The sequence below is a fragment of the Engraulis encrasicolus genome, unplaced genomic scaffold, assembly GCF_034702125.1.
Source record: "Engraulis encrasicolus isolate BLACKSEA-1 unplaced genomic scaffold, IST_EnEncr_1.0 scaffold_186_np1212, whole genome shotgun sequence".
In the NCBI taxonomy this organism is placed as follows: domain Eukaryota; kingdom Metazoa; phylum Chordata; class Actinopteri; order Clupeiformes; family Engraulidae; genus Engraulis; species Engraulis encrasicolus.
In genome coordinates, this window is record NW_026945417.1 from 42,315 (window position 1) to 60,276 (window position 17,962).

At 43.1% G+C, this 17,962-nt stretch overlaps 1 protein-coding gene across 5 annotated transcripts; it reads right to left on the reverse strand.

The window, feature by feature from the left end:
* Positions 1–3,391: 3,391 nt before the first annotated feature.
* LOC134442633 (mRNA export factor GLE1-like) lies at positions 3,392–13,826 on the reverse strand. 5 transcript variants are annotated; one of them, XM_063192679.1, is made up of 5 exons: positions 13,562–13,826; positions 11,286–11,492; positions 9,355–9,591; positions 5,576–5,619; positions 3,392–4,676 (listed from the first exon to the last, which is right to left on the reverse strand). In XM_063192679.1, the coding sequence occupies exons 1-5, from the start codon at positions 13,683–13,685 to the stop codon at positions 4,632–4,634; spliced, it is 657 nt and encodes a 218-aa protein (XP_063048749.1). In that variant the 5' UTR covers positions 13,686–13,826; the 3' UTR covers positions 3,392–4,631. The 5 variants fall into 5 exon arrangements, with proteins under 5 accessions (XP_063048749.1, XP_063048752.1, XP_063048751.1 ...); XM_063192682.1 differs by lacking the exon at positions 13,562–13,826 and adding an exon at positions 12,660–13,216; XM_063192681.1 differs by lacking the exon at positions 13,562–13,826 and adding an exon at positions 12,627–13,216.
* Positions 13,827–17,962: the final 4,136 nt, after the last annotated feature.

Consider the following 17,962-nt stretch of genomic DNA (forward strand, 5'->3'; position numbering starts at 1 on the left):
TGGCATCTACACACCACAAGCTTTCAGAAAATGTATAGTTGTAGGGACCTAGATGTAGGGATACTTGAGTTGCCACCTAAAACATATTGGCTTTGAGTTCAGTTAGTCTGCGTGCAACGTCTGGTCTCTAAAGACATTGACGCGTAATTGACATGTAGAAGGGTGGAACATGGCTTTGGCTATATTAAATGGCATCTACACACCACAAGCTTTCAGAAAATGTATAGTTTTAGGTACCTACATGTAGGGATACTTGAGTTGCCACCTAAAACATATTGGCTTTCAGTTCAGTTAGTCTGCGTGCAACGCCTGGTAGGTAAAGACATTGACGTGTAATTGAGATGTAGAAGGGTGGAACATGGCTTTGACTACATTAAATGGCATCTACACACCACAAGCTTTCAGAAAATGTATAATTTTAGGTACCTAGATGTTGGAACACTTGAGTTCCCACCTAAAACATATTGGCTTACAGTTCAGTTAGTCTGCGTGCAACGCCTGGTACGTAAAGACATTGACGTGTAGTTGAGATGTAAAAGGCTGGGACATGGCTTTCCATACATTAAATGGCATCTACAAACCAAGAGCTTTCAGAAAATGTATAGTTTTAGGTACCTAGATGTAAAGATACTTGAGTTGCCACCTAAAACATATTGGCTTTGAGTTCAGTTAGTCTGCGTCCAACGCCTGGTCTGTTAAGACATTGACGCGTAATTGACATGTAGAAGGGTGGAACATGGCTTTCCATACATTAAATGGCATCTACAAACCAAGAGCTTTCAGAAAGTGTATAGTTTTAGGTACCTACATGTAGGGATACTTGAGTTGCCACCTAAAACATATTGGCTTTGAGGTCAGTTAGTCTGTGTGCGACGCCTGGTTAGTAAAGACATTGATGCGTAATTGACATGTAGAAGGGTGGAACATGGCTTTGCCTACAATAAATGGCATCTACACACCACAAGCTTTCAGAAAATGTATAGTTTTAGGTACCTAGATGTTGGAACACTTGAGTTGCCACCTAAAACATATTGGCTTTGAGGTCAGTTAGTCTGCGTGCGACGCCTGGTAAGGTATGACATTGACAAGTAATTGACATGTAGAAGGGTGGAACATGGCTATGCCTACATTAAATGGCATCTACACACCACAAGCTTTCAGAAAATGTATAGTTTTAGGTACCTAGATGTTGGAATACTTGAGTTGCCACCTAAAACATATTGGCTTTCAGTTCATTTAGTCTGCGTGCAACGCCTGGTAGGTAAAGACATTGACGTGTAATTGAGATGTAAAAGGGTGGAACATGGCTTTGCCTACATTAAATGGCATCTACACATCAGCAGCTTTCAGAAAATGTATAGTTTTAGGTACCTACAAGTAGGGATACTTGTGTTGCCACCTAAAACATATTGGCTTTGAGGTCAGTTAGTCCGCGTGCAACGCCTGGTCTGTAAAGACATTGACGCGTAATTGACATGTAGAAGGGTGGAACATGGCTTTGCCTATATTAAATGGCATCTACACACCACAAGCTTTCAGAAAATGTATAGTTTTAGGTACCTAGAAGTGGGGATACTTGAGTTGCCACCTAAAACATATTGGCTTTCAGTTCAGTTAGTCTGCGTGCAACGCCTGGTACGTAAAGACATTGACGTGTAATTGAGATGTAGAAGGGTGGAACATGGCTTTGACTACATTAAATGGAATCTACACACCAAGAGCTTTCAGAAAATGTATAGTTTTAGGTACCTAGATGTAAGGATACTTGAGTTTCCACCTAAAACATATTGGCTTTGAGGTCAGTTAGTCTGCGTTCGACGTCTGGTTAGGTATGACATTGACGCGTAATTGACATGTAGAGGGGTTAACATGGCTTTGCCTACATTAAAGGGAATCTATACACCAAGAGCTTTCAGAAAATGTATAGTTTTAGGTACCTACATGTAGGGATACTTGAGTTGCCACCTAAAACATATTGGCTTTGAGGTCAGTTAGTCTGCGTGCAACGCCTGGTTAGGTATGACATTGACGTGTAATTGAGATGTAGAAGGGTGGAACATGGCTTTGCCTACATTAAATGGCATCGACACACCACAAGCCTTCAGAAAATGTATAGTTGTAGGGACCTAGATGTAGGGATACTTGAGTTGCCACCTAAAACATATTGGCTTTGAGTTCAGTTAGTCTGCGTGCAACGCCTGGTCTCTAAAGACATTGACGCGTAATTGACATGTAGAAGGGTGGAACATGGCTTTGCCTACATTAAATGGCATCTACACACCACAAGCTTTCAGAAAATGTATAGTTTTAGGTACCTGGATGTTGGAACACTTGAGTTGCCACCTAAAACATATTGGCTTTGAGGTCAGTTAGTCTGCAAGCGACGCCTGGTAAGGTATGACATTGACACGTAATTGACATGTAGAATGGTGGACCATGGCTTTGACTACATTAAATGGCATCTACATATCAGGAGCTTTCAGAAAATGTATAGTTTTAGGTACCTACATGTAGGGATACTTGTGTTGCCACCTAAAACATATTGGCTTTGAGGTCAGTTAGTCCGTGTGCAACGCCTGGTCTGTAAAGACATTGACGCGTAATTGACATGTAGAAGGGTGGAACATGGCTTTGCCTATATTAAATGGCATCTACACACCACAAGCTTTCAGAAAATGTATAGTTTTAGGTACCTAGAAGTAGGGATACTTGAGTTGCCACCTAAAACATATTGGCTTTCAGTTCAGTTAGTCTGCGTGCAACGCCTGGTACGTAAAGACATTGACGTGTAATTGAGATGTAGAAGGGTGGAACATGGCTTTGACTACATTAAATGGAATCTACACACCAAGAGCTTTCAGAAAATGTATAGTTTTAGGTACCTAGATGTAAGGATACTTGAGTTTCCACCTAAAACATATTGGCTTTGAGGTCAGTTAGTCTGCGTTCGACGTCTGGTTAGGTATGACATTGACGCGTAATTGACATGTAGAGGGGTTAACATGGCTTTGGCTACATTAAAGGGAATCTATACACCAAGAGCTTTCAGAAAATGTATAGTTTTAGGTACCTACATGTAGGGATACTTGAGTTGCCACCTAAAACATATTGGCTTTGAGGTCAGTTAGTCTGCATGCAACGCCTGGTTAGCAAAGACATTGACGCGTAAATGACATGTAGAGGGGTGGACAATGGCTTTGACTACATTAAAGAGAATCTACACACCAAGAGCTTTCAGAAAATGTATAGCTTTAGATGTAAGGATACGCGAGTTTCCACAAAAAACATATTGGCTTTGAGGTCAGTGATGCCTCTTTTCCACTACCGGTTTTTTGGTAGGCCCACAGTTCGATACAGCGTGACTCGGCCACCATTTTTTACTTTTAAAATAGTCATGACACAACTCAATCGCAAAGCAAAAAGTGTTGGCTGAGTCGCGCTGTGTCGAGCTGTAGGCCTACCACAAAACCGGCAGTGGAAAAGAGGCATTAGTCTGCGTGTGATGCCTGGTTAGATATGACATTGACGCGTAATTGACATTTAGAAGGGTGGAACATAGCATTAGAAGTGTTTTATATACTTTTTAAAAATTGACTCCAGGTACGGGAATACCTATTGCTGTCTATGTTACCGGGAATACCTATCAGGTTACCGGAATACCTATTTGGGTTACCGGGAATACCTACCCGATGGCAATTAGGTATTCCCAGTAACCTCAGGTTACCAGGAATACCCATTTCAGGTTACCGGGAATGCTTTACAGCTAACTCTCTCTCTCTGCCCATTAGAAATGCTGAATTGTTGAGGTCATTTTGTTTAAATAGTCTAAACGTTTGAGATTTATCTGTATTTGCCTTTACAATTTATAGCACTGTTCATTTTGAAATGTCAGTATATTATGACTCTAAATGCTTCCTAACATATTCAAAACACACAATACTGCAGTGATTTTTTTTCATCACCAAATATCAAACATTTTTTTGATGATGAGATGCATTTTGGAAAAAAGAGATGAGCTCTGGTCTAATGCGCCATCTTAAGAAACCCCCTAGGCTTTTTTTCGGCATTATTTAGCTAGCGTGCCTATTCTGAATGAGCCATTTTGATATAGATTAATCTACATTCATTTCATTATTACAGTGAGATTAATCTAGATTAAACAAAATAGTCTATTCCCACCCCTATTAATTATTAATTATTACTTTATCCAAGGTACTCCCATGAAACTAGTCCTGTAGTCATCTGACTGACACTCTGTTGACCGAAGCACAATGACTGACGTGACTTGGTTTGTGGTCACTGTCTTTCTTCAGAAGGCCTGCGACAACCCAGCCAAGGGTCGTTACACCAAGTCGCCTCATCAATCTTTCGGAGCAAAACGTCGCTGCACTTCCTGAGTCCATGAACGCATGCGTTTCGATGGTGTTGTTGCTCTTCTTGGATTTGATGCGCACCGGCACAATGGAAAGGATACAGTCGCTGCCTCCGGCCCCGGTGACTGCTGACAGTTCGCTCTTAGATGACACTTGCTCTTGTGGACTGGAACGTTTTCTGGTGGAGCTTTTCACTTGCCTTCTCAGGCTTGGAAGTTGCTTGGTTGCCGTCTTCCTCTCTTTTCGTGTGGAGCAGAGTCAGATAAACTCAGGCAAGTCTACACCAGAGAGTGAGGTTGTACCCTAAAACACGCATCAAAAGCACATTAATGTCTTCAGTAGAGATTGAACACATTCCATTTATATTTTTTGGCTGACACATTAATTCAAAGTGAATTTTAAGGTAAGCGTACCCATTAAGCCCACCAACATCTAAATTTCAGTCGTATGACCTATCCCAGCGGTTCTTAACCTTTTGTCTTAAAGCACCCCCTTACCGCTGTCCAAGACAAGCCACGCACCCCCAACCCAAACTTCTACACGCGTATACGATTATACGATACGATATGATTTCAGTGAATAATTACCATGAATCTTGCTTAAAACATTTACCAATACCTTAATGGCTTTACATGGGGTCCAAAACATGTTTTCATTTGGTTTAATTTGGCCTTATTATAATGTTTGCTAGCAAAATGTTGGTCACAACCTCAACACAAACAAAATTCCGTGCACCCCCTGGAATCTCTGGCGCACCCCCAGGGGGTGCCCGCACCCCAGGTTAAGAACCACTGACCTATCCGATCCGTTCCCTTCTTGGTGCCAGGATTTCCCCCAAAAGATGCTGTTGCCTATTTTTATATAAAAATGTCAAAGGGCTGTGGCTTGACAGTGTTAACAGATTGCTAATTTGTAATAAGTAGGCCTAGGCCTAATTGACTAATACCTACTGGGTATTTTCAATAGACCTAAATTAAACAAAAAAAAACAAAAGGAAAAAGAACCAAAAAAAATCAATTTTGTGCCCTGTGAATCGATTATGTGAATTTCGATTCGATTTCGATTAACTTGATTATTCAACCCAGCCCTATGCATAACATTATAATTATACATGGGGGACCGGATAAAACGGCCTAAAGCGAGACATGGGTTCCCCACCCCTAGCTTAGAGAGACTGAGAGACCAATTTCAAACAAGCTCACCTGGTGTGCCTGGGAGGTTGGCAAATCCACTGTCAAGGTCTCATCTGTTGGAGAGAAAAAAGAAATATTTACCACTCAAGGTTTGTGTTGAGGGTAATCTTGTCGGTGTGGTTATTTAATAAACTACATGAAATGATCTCATCCACAATACCGCATCAGAATTAGAACTGAGGGAGCCAGAGTGAAACAGGTCTATGTGTCTACAAGCTGTAAGAGGAAGTACAGTTGTCTACAACTTAACTACTTTCAGCAGAAATCCAAGCGTGTGACACAGATAAGGAACAGGCTTACGAGGACACCTTTCCCTGGAAAAAAATTCACATCAACTTTGTCCAACGCAGTTACTAGGGAGACATACACTGGTTTTCAGACATAAAACAGGCTTATGAGGACACGTGTGACACAGATAAGGAACAGGCTTATGAGGACAACTTTCCCTGGACAAAAATTCACATCAACTTTGTCCAACGCAGTTACTTGGGAGACATACACTGGTTTTCAGACGTAAAACAGGCTTATGAGGACACGTGTGACACAGATAAGGAACAGGCTTATGAGGACAACTTTCCCTGGACAAAAAATCACATCAACTTTGTCCAACGCAGTTACTTGAGAGAAATACACTGGTTTTCAGACGTAAAAAAGGCTTATGAGGACATGCTCGTTTGGATCAATGTGTACTGACTTAATAACCAATGCACAGCATAATCAGCCCACATGTGAGCTTAGAGCAGGGGTGGGCAACCTTTTTCATTCGAGGGGCCACTTTGAATTCCTCCAAGGGCCGTAATATGAACAGAAAACAGGGATTCCCCCTGCACTTTAGGCCTATATTGAAGGCAGCCACTTTTAAAATAGACCCCACCTTCTCTAGGTCCCCTGAATAAAACTTAATTGTATTGCAAATGTAATATCTAAGGTTCCTTTACAAAACACATTTCATATGAAGCTGCATAACTAGGGCTGGGTATTGCAGCCATGTTCCTGTATCGATTCGATTTCGATTCTTAGGGCTTTGAATCGATTAATCACGATTCAATTCGATTCGATTAATTCCGAATTGATTCAATCCGTTCCCTTCTTGGTGCCAGGATTTCCGCCAAAAGATGCTGTTGCCTATTTTTATATAAAAATGTCAAAGGGCTGTGGCTTGACAATGTTAACAGATTTTTGGATAATAGTTTTGGGTTATCATCTTATTGAAAGATCCAGTGAAGATCTTAGCTTCCTCTATGAGCATATTTTGCATGGTCACCTTCCACATTCTATCATAATCTTCCGTTTTTATGGTGCCGTACACCCAAACAAGGTTTCCTGTGGCTGAGGCTAACACGGAATGATGCTTCCACCACCATGTTTAATTGTGGAAACCATGTTATGAAATTTTAAGGACTATCCCTTTCTTCACCTGATAGAAGCAGAATTCATGCATCAAAAGCAGGTGCAATTGAATCTCATCAGATGAAAGTAGAGACTTTCAAAACTCATTTTTGACTTCCAAATGTTCATAGGCAAAGCTCAATAACACTCTGATATGCACCGCCTTTAGTAAAAGGGTTCTTCTGTAATGATGGCCCCTAAGCCCAATATGATGACATGCCCTAACAGTTGTATTTCTTGAAATAAAACCTCCAGGTGAGGCCAGGTCAATAACAATCATCTGGGCAGGTGTCCAATGCTTCTTTGGTCTAATGCAGTGATACTCACTAGGGGGGGGGGGTTACATCATGTGTGTTGGCCTCATTATACATGGTTGTAGTATTATTTATGCAAATTATTATTATTAGTAGTAGTATTACTTATTAAATTATTAGTATGCCTATGATTAAATTATTGAATTATTAATTAATTACCCTATGTCAGCAATTGCCGTTAGGCCTCCTAGCTCACTTTTCACTTTTAAGCACTAAAAGACACCTCTACTGAAGGGCACTTTTACATCAAAGAGCAATAGGGCAATTCAGTTTAACCTGGCGCTGACAGATGGCCAATACATGCCACCTGAGTCAAAACCAACACAAAAACAGAGGGACGAGTCCAGATTTTGTTGTTTCTCTCTCTCTGGTGCTGTCAGCCAGCATATTTTTGATGGCTGATGGATAGACCTCCGGATCGTCATTCACAATGTAACGAGGACGGAATTAACAGATTGGCTTATTGAGCTTGTGAAGGATGGTTGCCTGATGGTCTTGTTAACTTATTATTTATAAAAATGCCACGTCGCCGACAGCACTGAGTTCTATCAGTCAGCTGTCAATCAATGCCGTGCGGAGAGAGAGAGAGAGAGAAAGCGAGATAGAGAGAAAGTTTAAGTTTCCAACTTGCAGCATTCCAACGCGACTCCATGTGCTTTATTCGCGCTCTGCTTGCCTTCATTGCCCGTTTGACAGCGCTAGGTTAAACTGAAAATGAACAGCGATTTGGGAGATGGTCACCAAGCAATCTGCGCGAGAGAGTTACACCAGGCGCGAAAATGAACAGCGATTTGCGATGTGGTCACCAACAATGCAATCTGCGGGAGAGAGTTAGGCTACACCAGGCGCGTGCACGCATCATTCACAATGTATGATGGAATTACTCGTTTGATGTGGACGATAATTTATTGGTCTCTGCCATTGAGTGTCGTCGCGTTGTTGAGAAGGATGTTTGCCGAATTAGGTGAAGTTTCTGCGCTCTTTTCTCTGCTGATAGACGACCCCCAGTCATTTAGAATGTAAAGCCGTCTATTTTTAAAACAATGCAAAACTAAGCCACCAATGAAAATGTGAACAAACGTCCATAAAAATGACAGCCAGTGCATTTTCAAATAAGATCTGTGATTGATTTTCGCTGCTCACTTCGGAGGGGAAATCTGGCTTGCTGCGTGCGCCCGAGTCAAATTTGTCAGTAGGCTAAATAAACAACGACGCATGGGGTGCTGGGTCAGCCAGGTGGAAAAAAAAGAGATCTTGATGTAGACGTGTCCATAGCCTCTCCTACTTGGCGTGATGCAGATGACTGTGATGCGTGTTCATTGTATATGTATGTAGGCATGGCAGATTTTAAATGCAGGTCTGTTGATTGTATTGGGCTATAATATTTTTTCTATAACCTTGCGAGCCGCCAAGTCAGGCGTCGCGAGCCGCCTGAGGCTCGCGAGCCGCGCAATGAGTAACAGGGGTCTAATGAGACTCAGCAGTTTCCACAGTTACACATAGTGGTGGGGACATCTAGTTTTTAAGACTGTTATTCAGCCTCAGACTCAGGGAGTCTGGGTCTGAATCTGGATTGCTGGGTCCTCCAACAACATTGAACTAATTAAAATGTTTACCTTGGGTTCTTCAAGGACACTAAAACTATGATACTGGAATGGCCCGCTCATAGTCCAGTCCTCAATCCCACTGAGAGTCTCTGAACATTTTGCGAGCGAAATTGCTTTACAGCAGTCATGATCACGCAGCCGGTCGACCAATCCAACCGCAGTGTCTGAAGCCACTTGTGACGTAATATTGAAAATAAATGCATATTTTATAAAGATAAGGCAAGTTTAAAAATTCAAACTAAGTGCTGTTTGTAGCAGTAATTTATCCTGCCTTTGGGAAAATGAAAAATGAAAATATAATAACGATTCTCTCCCAAGCAACGGCAGCATGGTGGAGCTCCATAGGACCCAATTCATTCTAACAGCCTCGGCACTCCTCCGTTGGCGCAACTTAGTGGACAGTACCACCCAGAAAAAGTCGGGAGCTTTGTCTCTCGTAATACCCATAAAGCCTCTCTGGTACATGTCTGCAACTGACCTCTTCTGTGGCGTATTACACAGCGGAGACCTGTGCGCAGAGCTGGTTGCCACGGGTGATGATGGTGGCGTGGTTGAAGGCGTTGGCGGGCTCCAGCAGCTGGTGGAGCTGCAGTACCTCCTCCTGCGCGGCGTTGAGCGCCCGCAGACGCTCCCGGCCCTCCGCCTCCCGCTGCCGCTCCACAGCGGCCTCGCGCACGCGCTGCTGCTCCGCCTCGTGCAGAGACAGGTTCAGGATCTGCTCAGCAGGGAAACAAAGTACAATAGAGTAGAAAACAATGTACACAGAATACATAGAATAGAATGCCTTTACGCTCAAGGGATAGACAAAATAATGTAGAACATTTGAGACACTAATTGCACATGTACTGACCTAATGTCAGCCTACTCAGTGGCTGTTTGAAACCCATATCATTCCGCATTGTCCGTATATACTGTAGTCTACATAATATACAGTATATCACGAAAGTGAGTACACCCCTCACAGTTTTTGCAGATTTGTGAGTATATCTTTTCATAGGAAAGCATTACAGAAATGTCACTTTGACACAATGATTAGTGACCTTTTAACAACATATTTAACTGCTTGAATTTCTTGTTCACTCAGAAAAACCTCACAAAATACAGCCATTAATGTTTGAACATGTACCCACAAAAGTGAGTACACCCCAGATTACAATCCGGTAGAGAAGGGGCCATGTTGGCTCAGATCGCCTCGAAATTAAAAGGGATTAAAAGGGAGGTCAGCGGTGTGCGTTTCAACCTTTCTTTGCATTGAACTTTTACATTTTGTGTGTGCATCTGTCTAAAATAGATTGGTGTGAGATTTGAATGCAATCCTATGGAGAATATCATGATCTGCCTCAGTAGTCCCAGTGCATGTTGACATGCATGTTTCCTTTACGTAGGTGTATTTCAGATTGCCAATGTTGATAGCATTCATGCATCCCCACACCATGTCAGTCCCACTACCATGCTTGGCTAGTGAGAGGATACACTTTTTTTTGTAAAACTCACTTGTTTACCGCCACACATGTTTGACACCATCTAAAGCAAATTTGTTTATCTTGGTCTCGAGAGAGATGAACAGACCAAGGATATGGATCACTGGAACCATGTTGTGTGATCTGAAGAGACCAAGATAAAAAAAAAAAATACTTTAGAGGATGTCAAGCATGTGCGGTGGTAAAAAAGTGAGTTTCGCAAAAAAAAGTGTAATCCTCTCACTAGCCAAGCATGGTAGTGGGACTGACATGGTTTGGGGATGCATGAATGCTGTCCACATTGGCAGTCTGAAATACACCTAAAAGAAACATGCATGTCAACATGCACTGTGACTACTGAAGCAGATCATGATATTCTCCATAGGATTGCATTCAAATCTCACACCAATCTATTTTAGACAGATGCACACTCAAAATGTAAAAGTTCAATGCAAAGAAAGGTTGAAACGCACACCGCTGACCTCCCTTTTAATCCATTAATGGCTTTATTTTGGGTTTTTTCGGAGTCAATAAGAAATTTAAGCGGTTAAATATGTTGTTGAAAGGTCACTAATCATTGTGTAAAAGTGAAATTTCTGTAATGCTTTCCTATGAAAAGATATACTCACAAATCTGCAAAAACTGTGAGAGGTGTACTCACTTTCGTGATATACTGTATGAACAATTTTTGGATTCTTAAAAAAAAAACCAAAAAAACAGCTGTACTGCTCTGTTATCAGAAAGTGCATGCAAGCCCAGATGTGGGGGGCTTAGCGCGTTGCGCCACAGTGCCCCCCGGATTCAATGCTTTTAAGGCGTGAACCCTGTGTATAACTGCATATTAGAGAGATGGTGAGAGAAGGAGTGTTTGCTTTTGCCCCTACTTTAATTCCACAGAAGGTCAATATCCCACACTGTACATATCTGTGGTGCACAACACAGCAGAGACCTGTGCGCAGAGCTGGTTGCCGCGGGTGATGATGGTGGCGTGGTTGAAGGCGTTGGCGGGCTCCAGCAGCTGGTGGAGCTGCAGTACCTCCTCCTGCGCGGCGTTGAGCGCCCGCAGACGCTCCCGGCCCTCCGCCTCCCGATGCCGCTCCGCAGCGGCCTCGCGCACGCGCTGCTGCTCCGCCTCGTGCAGAGACAGGTTCAGGATCTGCTCAGCAGGGAAACAAAGTACAAAAGAATAGAAAACAATGTACACAGAATACATAGAATACAATATACATATAATAGAATAGAATGCCTTTACGCTCAAGGGATAGACAAAATAATGTAGAACATTTGAGACACTAACTGCTATGTACTGTCAGCCTAGTGTCAGCCTAGGCAGTGGCTGTTTGAAACCCATATCATTCCGCATTATCCGTAAATAGTCTACATAATATATGAACATTTTTTGGATTCTTGGGAAAAAAACCCAGCTGTACTGCTGTTATCAGAAAGTGCACGAGTACCTCTCCTGAGCCCCTGTCCTTGCCCATCAGTAAGCCCAATAGGCTACAAGCAGGTATTTACTTTACCAACAACCAGTTCGTTGGGAAGACAGGGTGTCAATACATTTCACATTGTACTAATGTATGGCAGGCTATGTTACAGGGTGTTATTTATTTGAGTCGTTGTTAAGACGTCCTCGCGGCGATTTTGCAAGTAAACATACAATGCAGGGAAGCCCGTCTAGCAAATTAGAAAACGTTTGACAAATTGGAACTTCTGAAAAGTTATTTGACATAGCCTACTAACAACATCCAAAGAGATGACTATTCGTGCGTGCCCTCTCCAGATGCTTTGCAATATTGACAGTGGGCAAATTGAATCATACATGTACCATTTTGTACAGTTCAGAAGACAAGTCCATCGCGGTAGAGATAAAACATTTTGAGAACTTACATTTAGTCTCGCACGGTTAGATCTAGCTTCCATAACATCGAACGCATAACAAGGAAGAATCAGTCGGTTTGCTGCTAGGTATTAGAGTACCGTATGTTAAGATGTTAAAAGTATAATGGAATTAAGTTATAGCAGAGGTGTTCTAACGTTATAACTGGCTGTGGTTATAGCCCACTCGATACATACAGTAGTGATGTTACGACCAAGCTAGAAATGCTGAGAAATGCAGTTAAACTAGTAGAGCTAGGTTCGCTACAAGAAGGGACGCTACTGGCCATCACTGCTTAAAGTCCTTAAAGCGTATCGTAATGTTGTTAAATCCGAAGGGAGACAGCTAGGCTATAAAGCCTCATGAGTCTCCATTGTAACAACTAATCAACTTCTCACAGAAATCACTCACCACAGAAATAACTCCAAGTCATCAGACACTTACTTAAACACATCTGCAGCAAACAATAGTATGGCCGAATTCACAAGTTTGTATTCCATGGCGTAGCATTCATCTTAACGCTCACAAACCTGTGTGTTTACTTCATTCACGGCGAACACGCCACAACTACGGTTGTACGGTAATGCTCCAGTACAATCATTCCATTGCGAAGGGCCGTAATGCGTGTAATAGCAGTGGGTTAATTACTCCCTTGACGTTTTATTCGCTCGTGTACTAACTATTTCACACATCCCAAGTTTCCCTGAAATCCAGGGAATCTCACTGATATCGAAAATCACTCACTGGTGCCCGCAAGTCGGATAAAGTATCTCTGTTTTTTGACAATGCCAGTGAGAGCGTACAACCAACATGCTAACTCCTGCATAATACTTCGATTAGCATATTTCTACTTGTCTGTTCCGAACGAGCTTTCATTCGGAAAACTGCTTGAGAGCGTGCTGATTTGTCTAGTCATCAAAATCAGGATGGATATCTCTCTGAAATTAGTTTTTGGACATTGGTGTCTGCTATTTTTGCTTAACAACAAACACCCTGACCACCATCACCAGTCTGATGTTGAACATCTAGTCCAAGACTAAGAAAAACTTACCTGTGTCGCTGATAGAACATATCGACATGTGCGAATAGATAGCTAACCTTCAATACAAATTAACATAACAACTGTATAGCCATGACACGGCTTTTCAAGACAAATGTGGAAATATCTTCACTTTAACCACCCTAGTCTGCTAGCAGGCTATCCTGATTCAGATAATACTGCAGACACAGCCATATGTTGCAGATAAGAAAAGTAGGCATTGCCTACATAAAACTACTTCAGCCACAACTAAAATAGCCTACAAAGTAGGTAATTTGCCATCTCAATCGATTTTATTGTAGCTTACCTGGGCAAGGTTGATTTTGTCGCGTCCTCATGATCATGATGCATGATGTCCCAGATGCTTCTACATGAATGCTGCAAGTTCGTTGCAGCGTGCAACTTCGATCCACAAGTGTTCCATGGCGCATGCGTGTGTCAGTGATCGGGCACAAATTCTATACACTACGCGCCACATTCCATACACTACGCGCCATATTCCACACACTACCCGCCAATTCGACACACTACCCGCCAATTCGACACACTACGCGCGCTGGTGTGTGCCCTTGCAGTACCTGCAAAGCGTCGATAGGGTGGCCTTCGACACACCAGAAAGTCTGATTTCAGTTTATGAAGACCATTTTTAAAAGTGAATTTTCACATCTTAAAACATTACAAAACACGTTTTGTAGGTTATGTAGCTGATCTGGATGGAAAAATGTATCTGGCTGTATCAAGAAAAGAAACTTTTTTAGTGCAGAACATATTAGAAAATGGCTTTGAAACCAAGGCTTATATGAGGACTACAAAACAGTCCTCGTAGGCTACAAGTCCTCATACCACTTTGAAAAGTATGAAAATTGGTCCTTGTATGCAACCCGCACAAACACACACACACACACACACACACACACACACACACACACACACATACTCACAAACAGACTCACACACTCAAACTCACATTCAGACACACACACACACACACACACACACACACACACACACACACACACACACACACACACACACACACACACACACACACACACACACACACACTCACACTCACACACACTAATAATAATAATAATAATAATAATAATAATAATAATAATAATAATAATACTTTCGTTTTATATAGCGCCTTTCAAAACACCCAAGGACGCTTCACAGAGTGTTGTGTTGGAAAGTGTGAATGTGTGTGCGCGTCAGTGTGTGAGCGTGTGTGTGAATGCATGTAAGTGAAAGTGCTTGTGGAACTAGCAGCCATAAGCCTCCAGGAAGAGATGTGTCTTAAGGTGTTGCTTAAACATGGCCAGTGAAGGGGCATTCTGGATGTGGTCGGACCGGGATTGTTCCAATGAATGGGAGCAGCAACATGGAAGGCTCTGTTACTGGTGGCCTTGAGCCTGGCACGAGGGACGATCAGCTGGCCCTTGGAAGAGGACCGCAGGGATCTTGAGGGGTCCTAGGGGTGAAGGAGGTCTGTGATTTAGTGGGGTGCCAGACCATGGAGGGCCTTGAAGGTTAGGAGGAGGACTTTGTAGGTAATGCTTGACTTGATGGGGAGCCAGTGAAGCTGCTTGAGTATGGGGGTGATGTGCTGCCAGGGTCTAGTGCCTGTTGTAGGGACTATTACACCAAAGTTAAGCACAACAAAATACCTCCTCTTAATGTATGTTCTCTACAAGTCTTCTGTTGTCCAGTCTTGCACTTTAAATGTCTGTATGAGCAATGTCTATGTCCATACTGTGTTATGTCCATGTATGAGTACTGTCTATGTCTATACTGTCTATGTCCTTACCTAGATTAGTCTATGTCTGCATGGGAGAGCAAGAAACGCAATTTCAAATTCTTTGTATGACCAGTGCATGTAAAGAAATTGACAATAAAACTTGACTTGACTTGACTTGAGTTTAATTAATTTCCCTTCATTTTACGAATGCCCGCCATTTTGTAAGATGAGGACACCATTTTCTCTCTACTGTACCTGGTTCGAATTACATACGTGGCTCAGCCCCGCCCCTGTACCTATAAAACCCCAGGTCAAGGTATGAGCGACCCCCTAATCCCGAACCCCGACTGCCTCCATCGAGATGTGAGACGTGCCGGGACACGTCTCCTTGGAGAGACGTCTATTTTAGAAATTATTGAAACTGTAAGTTATCTTGGCCAGGTTAACACTACAGTCGATATATTTCTTCCTTCAACCGGTTTTCGTTTGTATTGCATTCGGTTGCGATAGTTCGAGTGACTTTTGCCAACACTGCTAGGAGAGCAGTGAGTCAGGACACACGAAGAACTCACACGCTACAGGATCACTTTTGTACGGACAATTGTTAATCTTTTACTAGTGCTGAAATCAAGGACCTCGCCTAGAGTCTACGGAGATTCGGCTGAGCCTGATTGTTTGTCCCCCAAGAGAGTGGACAGCCGGTATAGTTACTACGCGTGGAGTGGACCTGCATGCACCCCTTTCTCATTGGACCTTCGCAAGACGGCGCAAGACAATCGGACTACACAACGAAATACCACTTTCCTTTCCCCGTTCAACGAAGCAAGACTTTTTTGGACATATTGCAGCCTCGCGCCGGAACCGCGTGGTATCGCTCGAATCCCCAGACAGTACCCGAGCAGCTTGGAGAACAAAAGGAACTTGTGTGCACGAAGACGCATACACCCACCTCGCCCGAGAGATCAAAGGATTTCTTTCTCTTCCTACCAAGGATAAAGCAGTAAGCACTGAATTGGGCATAGATATGCAGTTAGGACTGTTACATGGCTTTGAGGAGTTGTGTTTAAATATCCACACTTGTAGAGTGTGATATATTTTATTTTGGGTTATTTTGTTCTATCTGTTCTTTCTTTTCTTTCTCTCTTTCTCCCCTCTCTCACAGAGATACACGTACCAGTGTTTCAACCCATAGAGCTACCGAGTCGAGGACGTAAGCTATTGTCAGAAAAGAGCGCCAAGCGCTCCCTTTTCCCTCCCCCCACACATACTGTAAAGCCTTTAGACAAAGGACAGTATTCTCTGATTAGCTTGAATTCATATCTTGAAGATACTTTCCCGCTTCATCAGCCGAAAGCTTAACGCTCCTCCTCGTATCTCATATTTCGGTCCCGCGCGCCAGAGCTGCGCAGAATCATTTGAACCATAGTTCATACAGAACATACATCTCTCACTTTCTCTCTCTCCTCCCACCGCTCGGCACACGCGGTAACAGAGGTGCGCGGCGCTCACCGAGCGCACGCCTCCTCCTATCCTCTCTCTCTTTCTCTCTCTCGCATAGCGTACACACACACACACACACACACACACACACACACACACACACGCATAGCGCATCCTCTCATACCCCGTGTATATATTGTATATTTTACCTAAGTTCTTATGCCCTGCAAGTCACATTGGCTGTATCAGTGTTATGACCGGATGATGCTTTTACAATAAATGTGCATTGTGGTGAACTGTGTTTGTCTTATTTGAACAATTTCTACGAAGTCAACCAGAAAAGAATTCACACAAAACCTTCAGATTATTAGTCAATAATGGTCATGATTTTATGAGACGGTCATGAAACGTGTTTTATGCAATCATTAATTAGACAATTGACGATTCCATGAGTACACACCTACACATTATTGATAGCCAGCGGGAAGAGTTTAACACACTCTTCATGCATCATTTATTATACTCTTATTCCTCACATATAGTAATAACACATTACATATTTGGAACTGTGTAAGTTATCCACACCCAATAATGTAATTCCGATTGCATAACCGCAATTGTACCTACATATTTTGGTGCCCGTGTGCGAGGAAGAATAGTCCTCGTACCCATAAATGTAGTTTTACCTACACTGTTATGATCCTGGCAGCAGAGTTCTGGACATATTGCAGTCTGTCTAGGGCCTTGCTGGGTAGACCAAGCAGGATGGCATTGCAATAGTACAGACGGGAGGAGATGAAGGAGTGAGTGAGCGTCTCCGTAACTGTCTTGGAGAGTGAAGGCCTGAGTCTGGAGATGTTTCGGAGATGATAGAATGCCGATTTGGTGACGTTTTTGATGTGGGAGTGAAGTGAAAGTGATGAATCCAAGATGACACCCAGGTTACGCACTTCAGGGGATGGGGTGATGGTGCATCCATCGATGTCCAGGTGGAGATCTCCAACCTTCCTTTGCAGCATTGCTGGTGCCACCACCATGAGCTCAGTTTTATTGCTGTTAAGTTTGAGGAGATTGTGTGTCATCCAGGTTTTGATGTCCTGCAGGCAGTGGACGAGAGGGGTGGGGGGGGGACAGAGGGGTGGGGGGGGAGAGAGGAGAGGGTTTGGTGCTGATGCTGATGCTGATGGTGCTGATGCTGTGTGTTGTCGGCGTAGCGGAAACTGAGACCATGGGAGCGGATGATACGACCAAGGGGGAGCATGTAGATGGTGAAGAGAAGGGGACCAAGCACCGAACCTTGCGGAACGCCGTGGCTGATGGTAACTGTGGTGGAGCGGGAGTCTTTGAGAGTGACATATTGTTGGCGGTTGGATAGATATGAATGAAACCAGTTAAGTGCTGTGCCAGTTAGTCCAGTGAACTCTGAGAGCCGTTTAAGCAGGATGGAATGAGAGACTGTGCCTTTGTCAGCAGCAGTGAGGAGGTCGTTGGTGATTTTGACAAGTGCAGTCTCTGTGCTATGGTGGG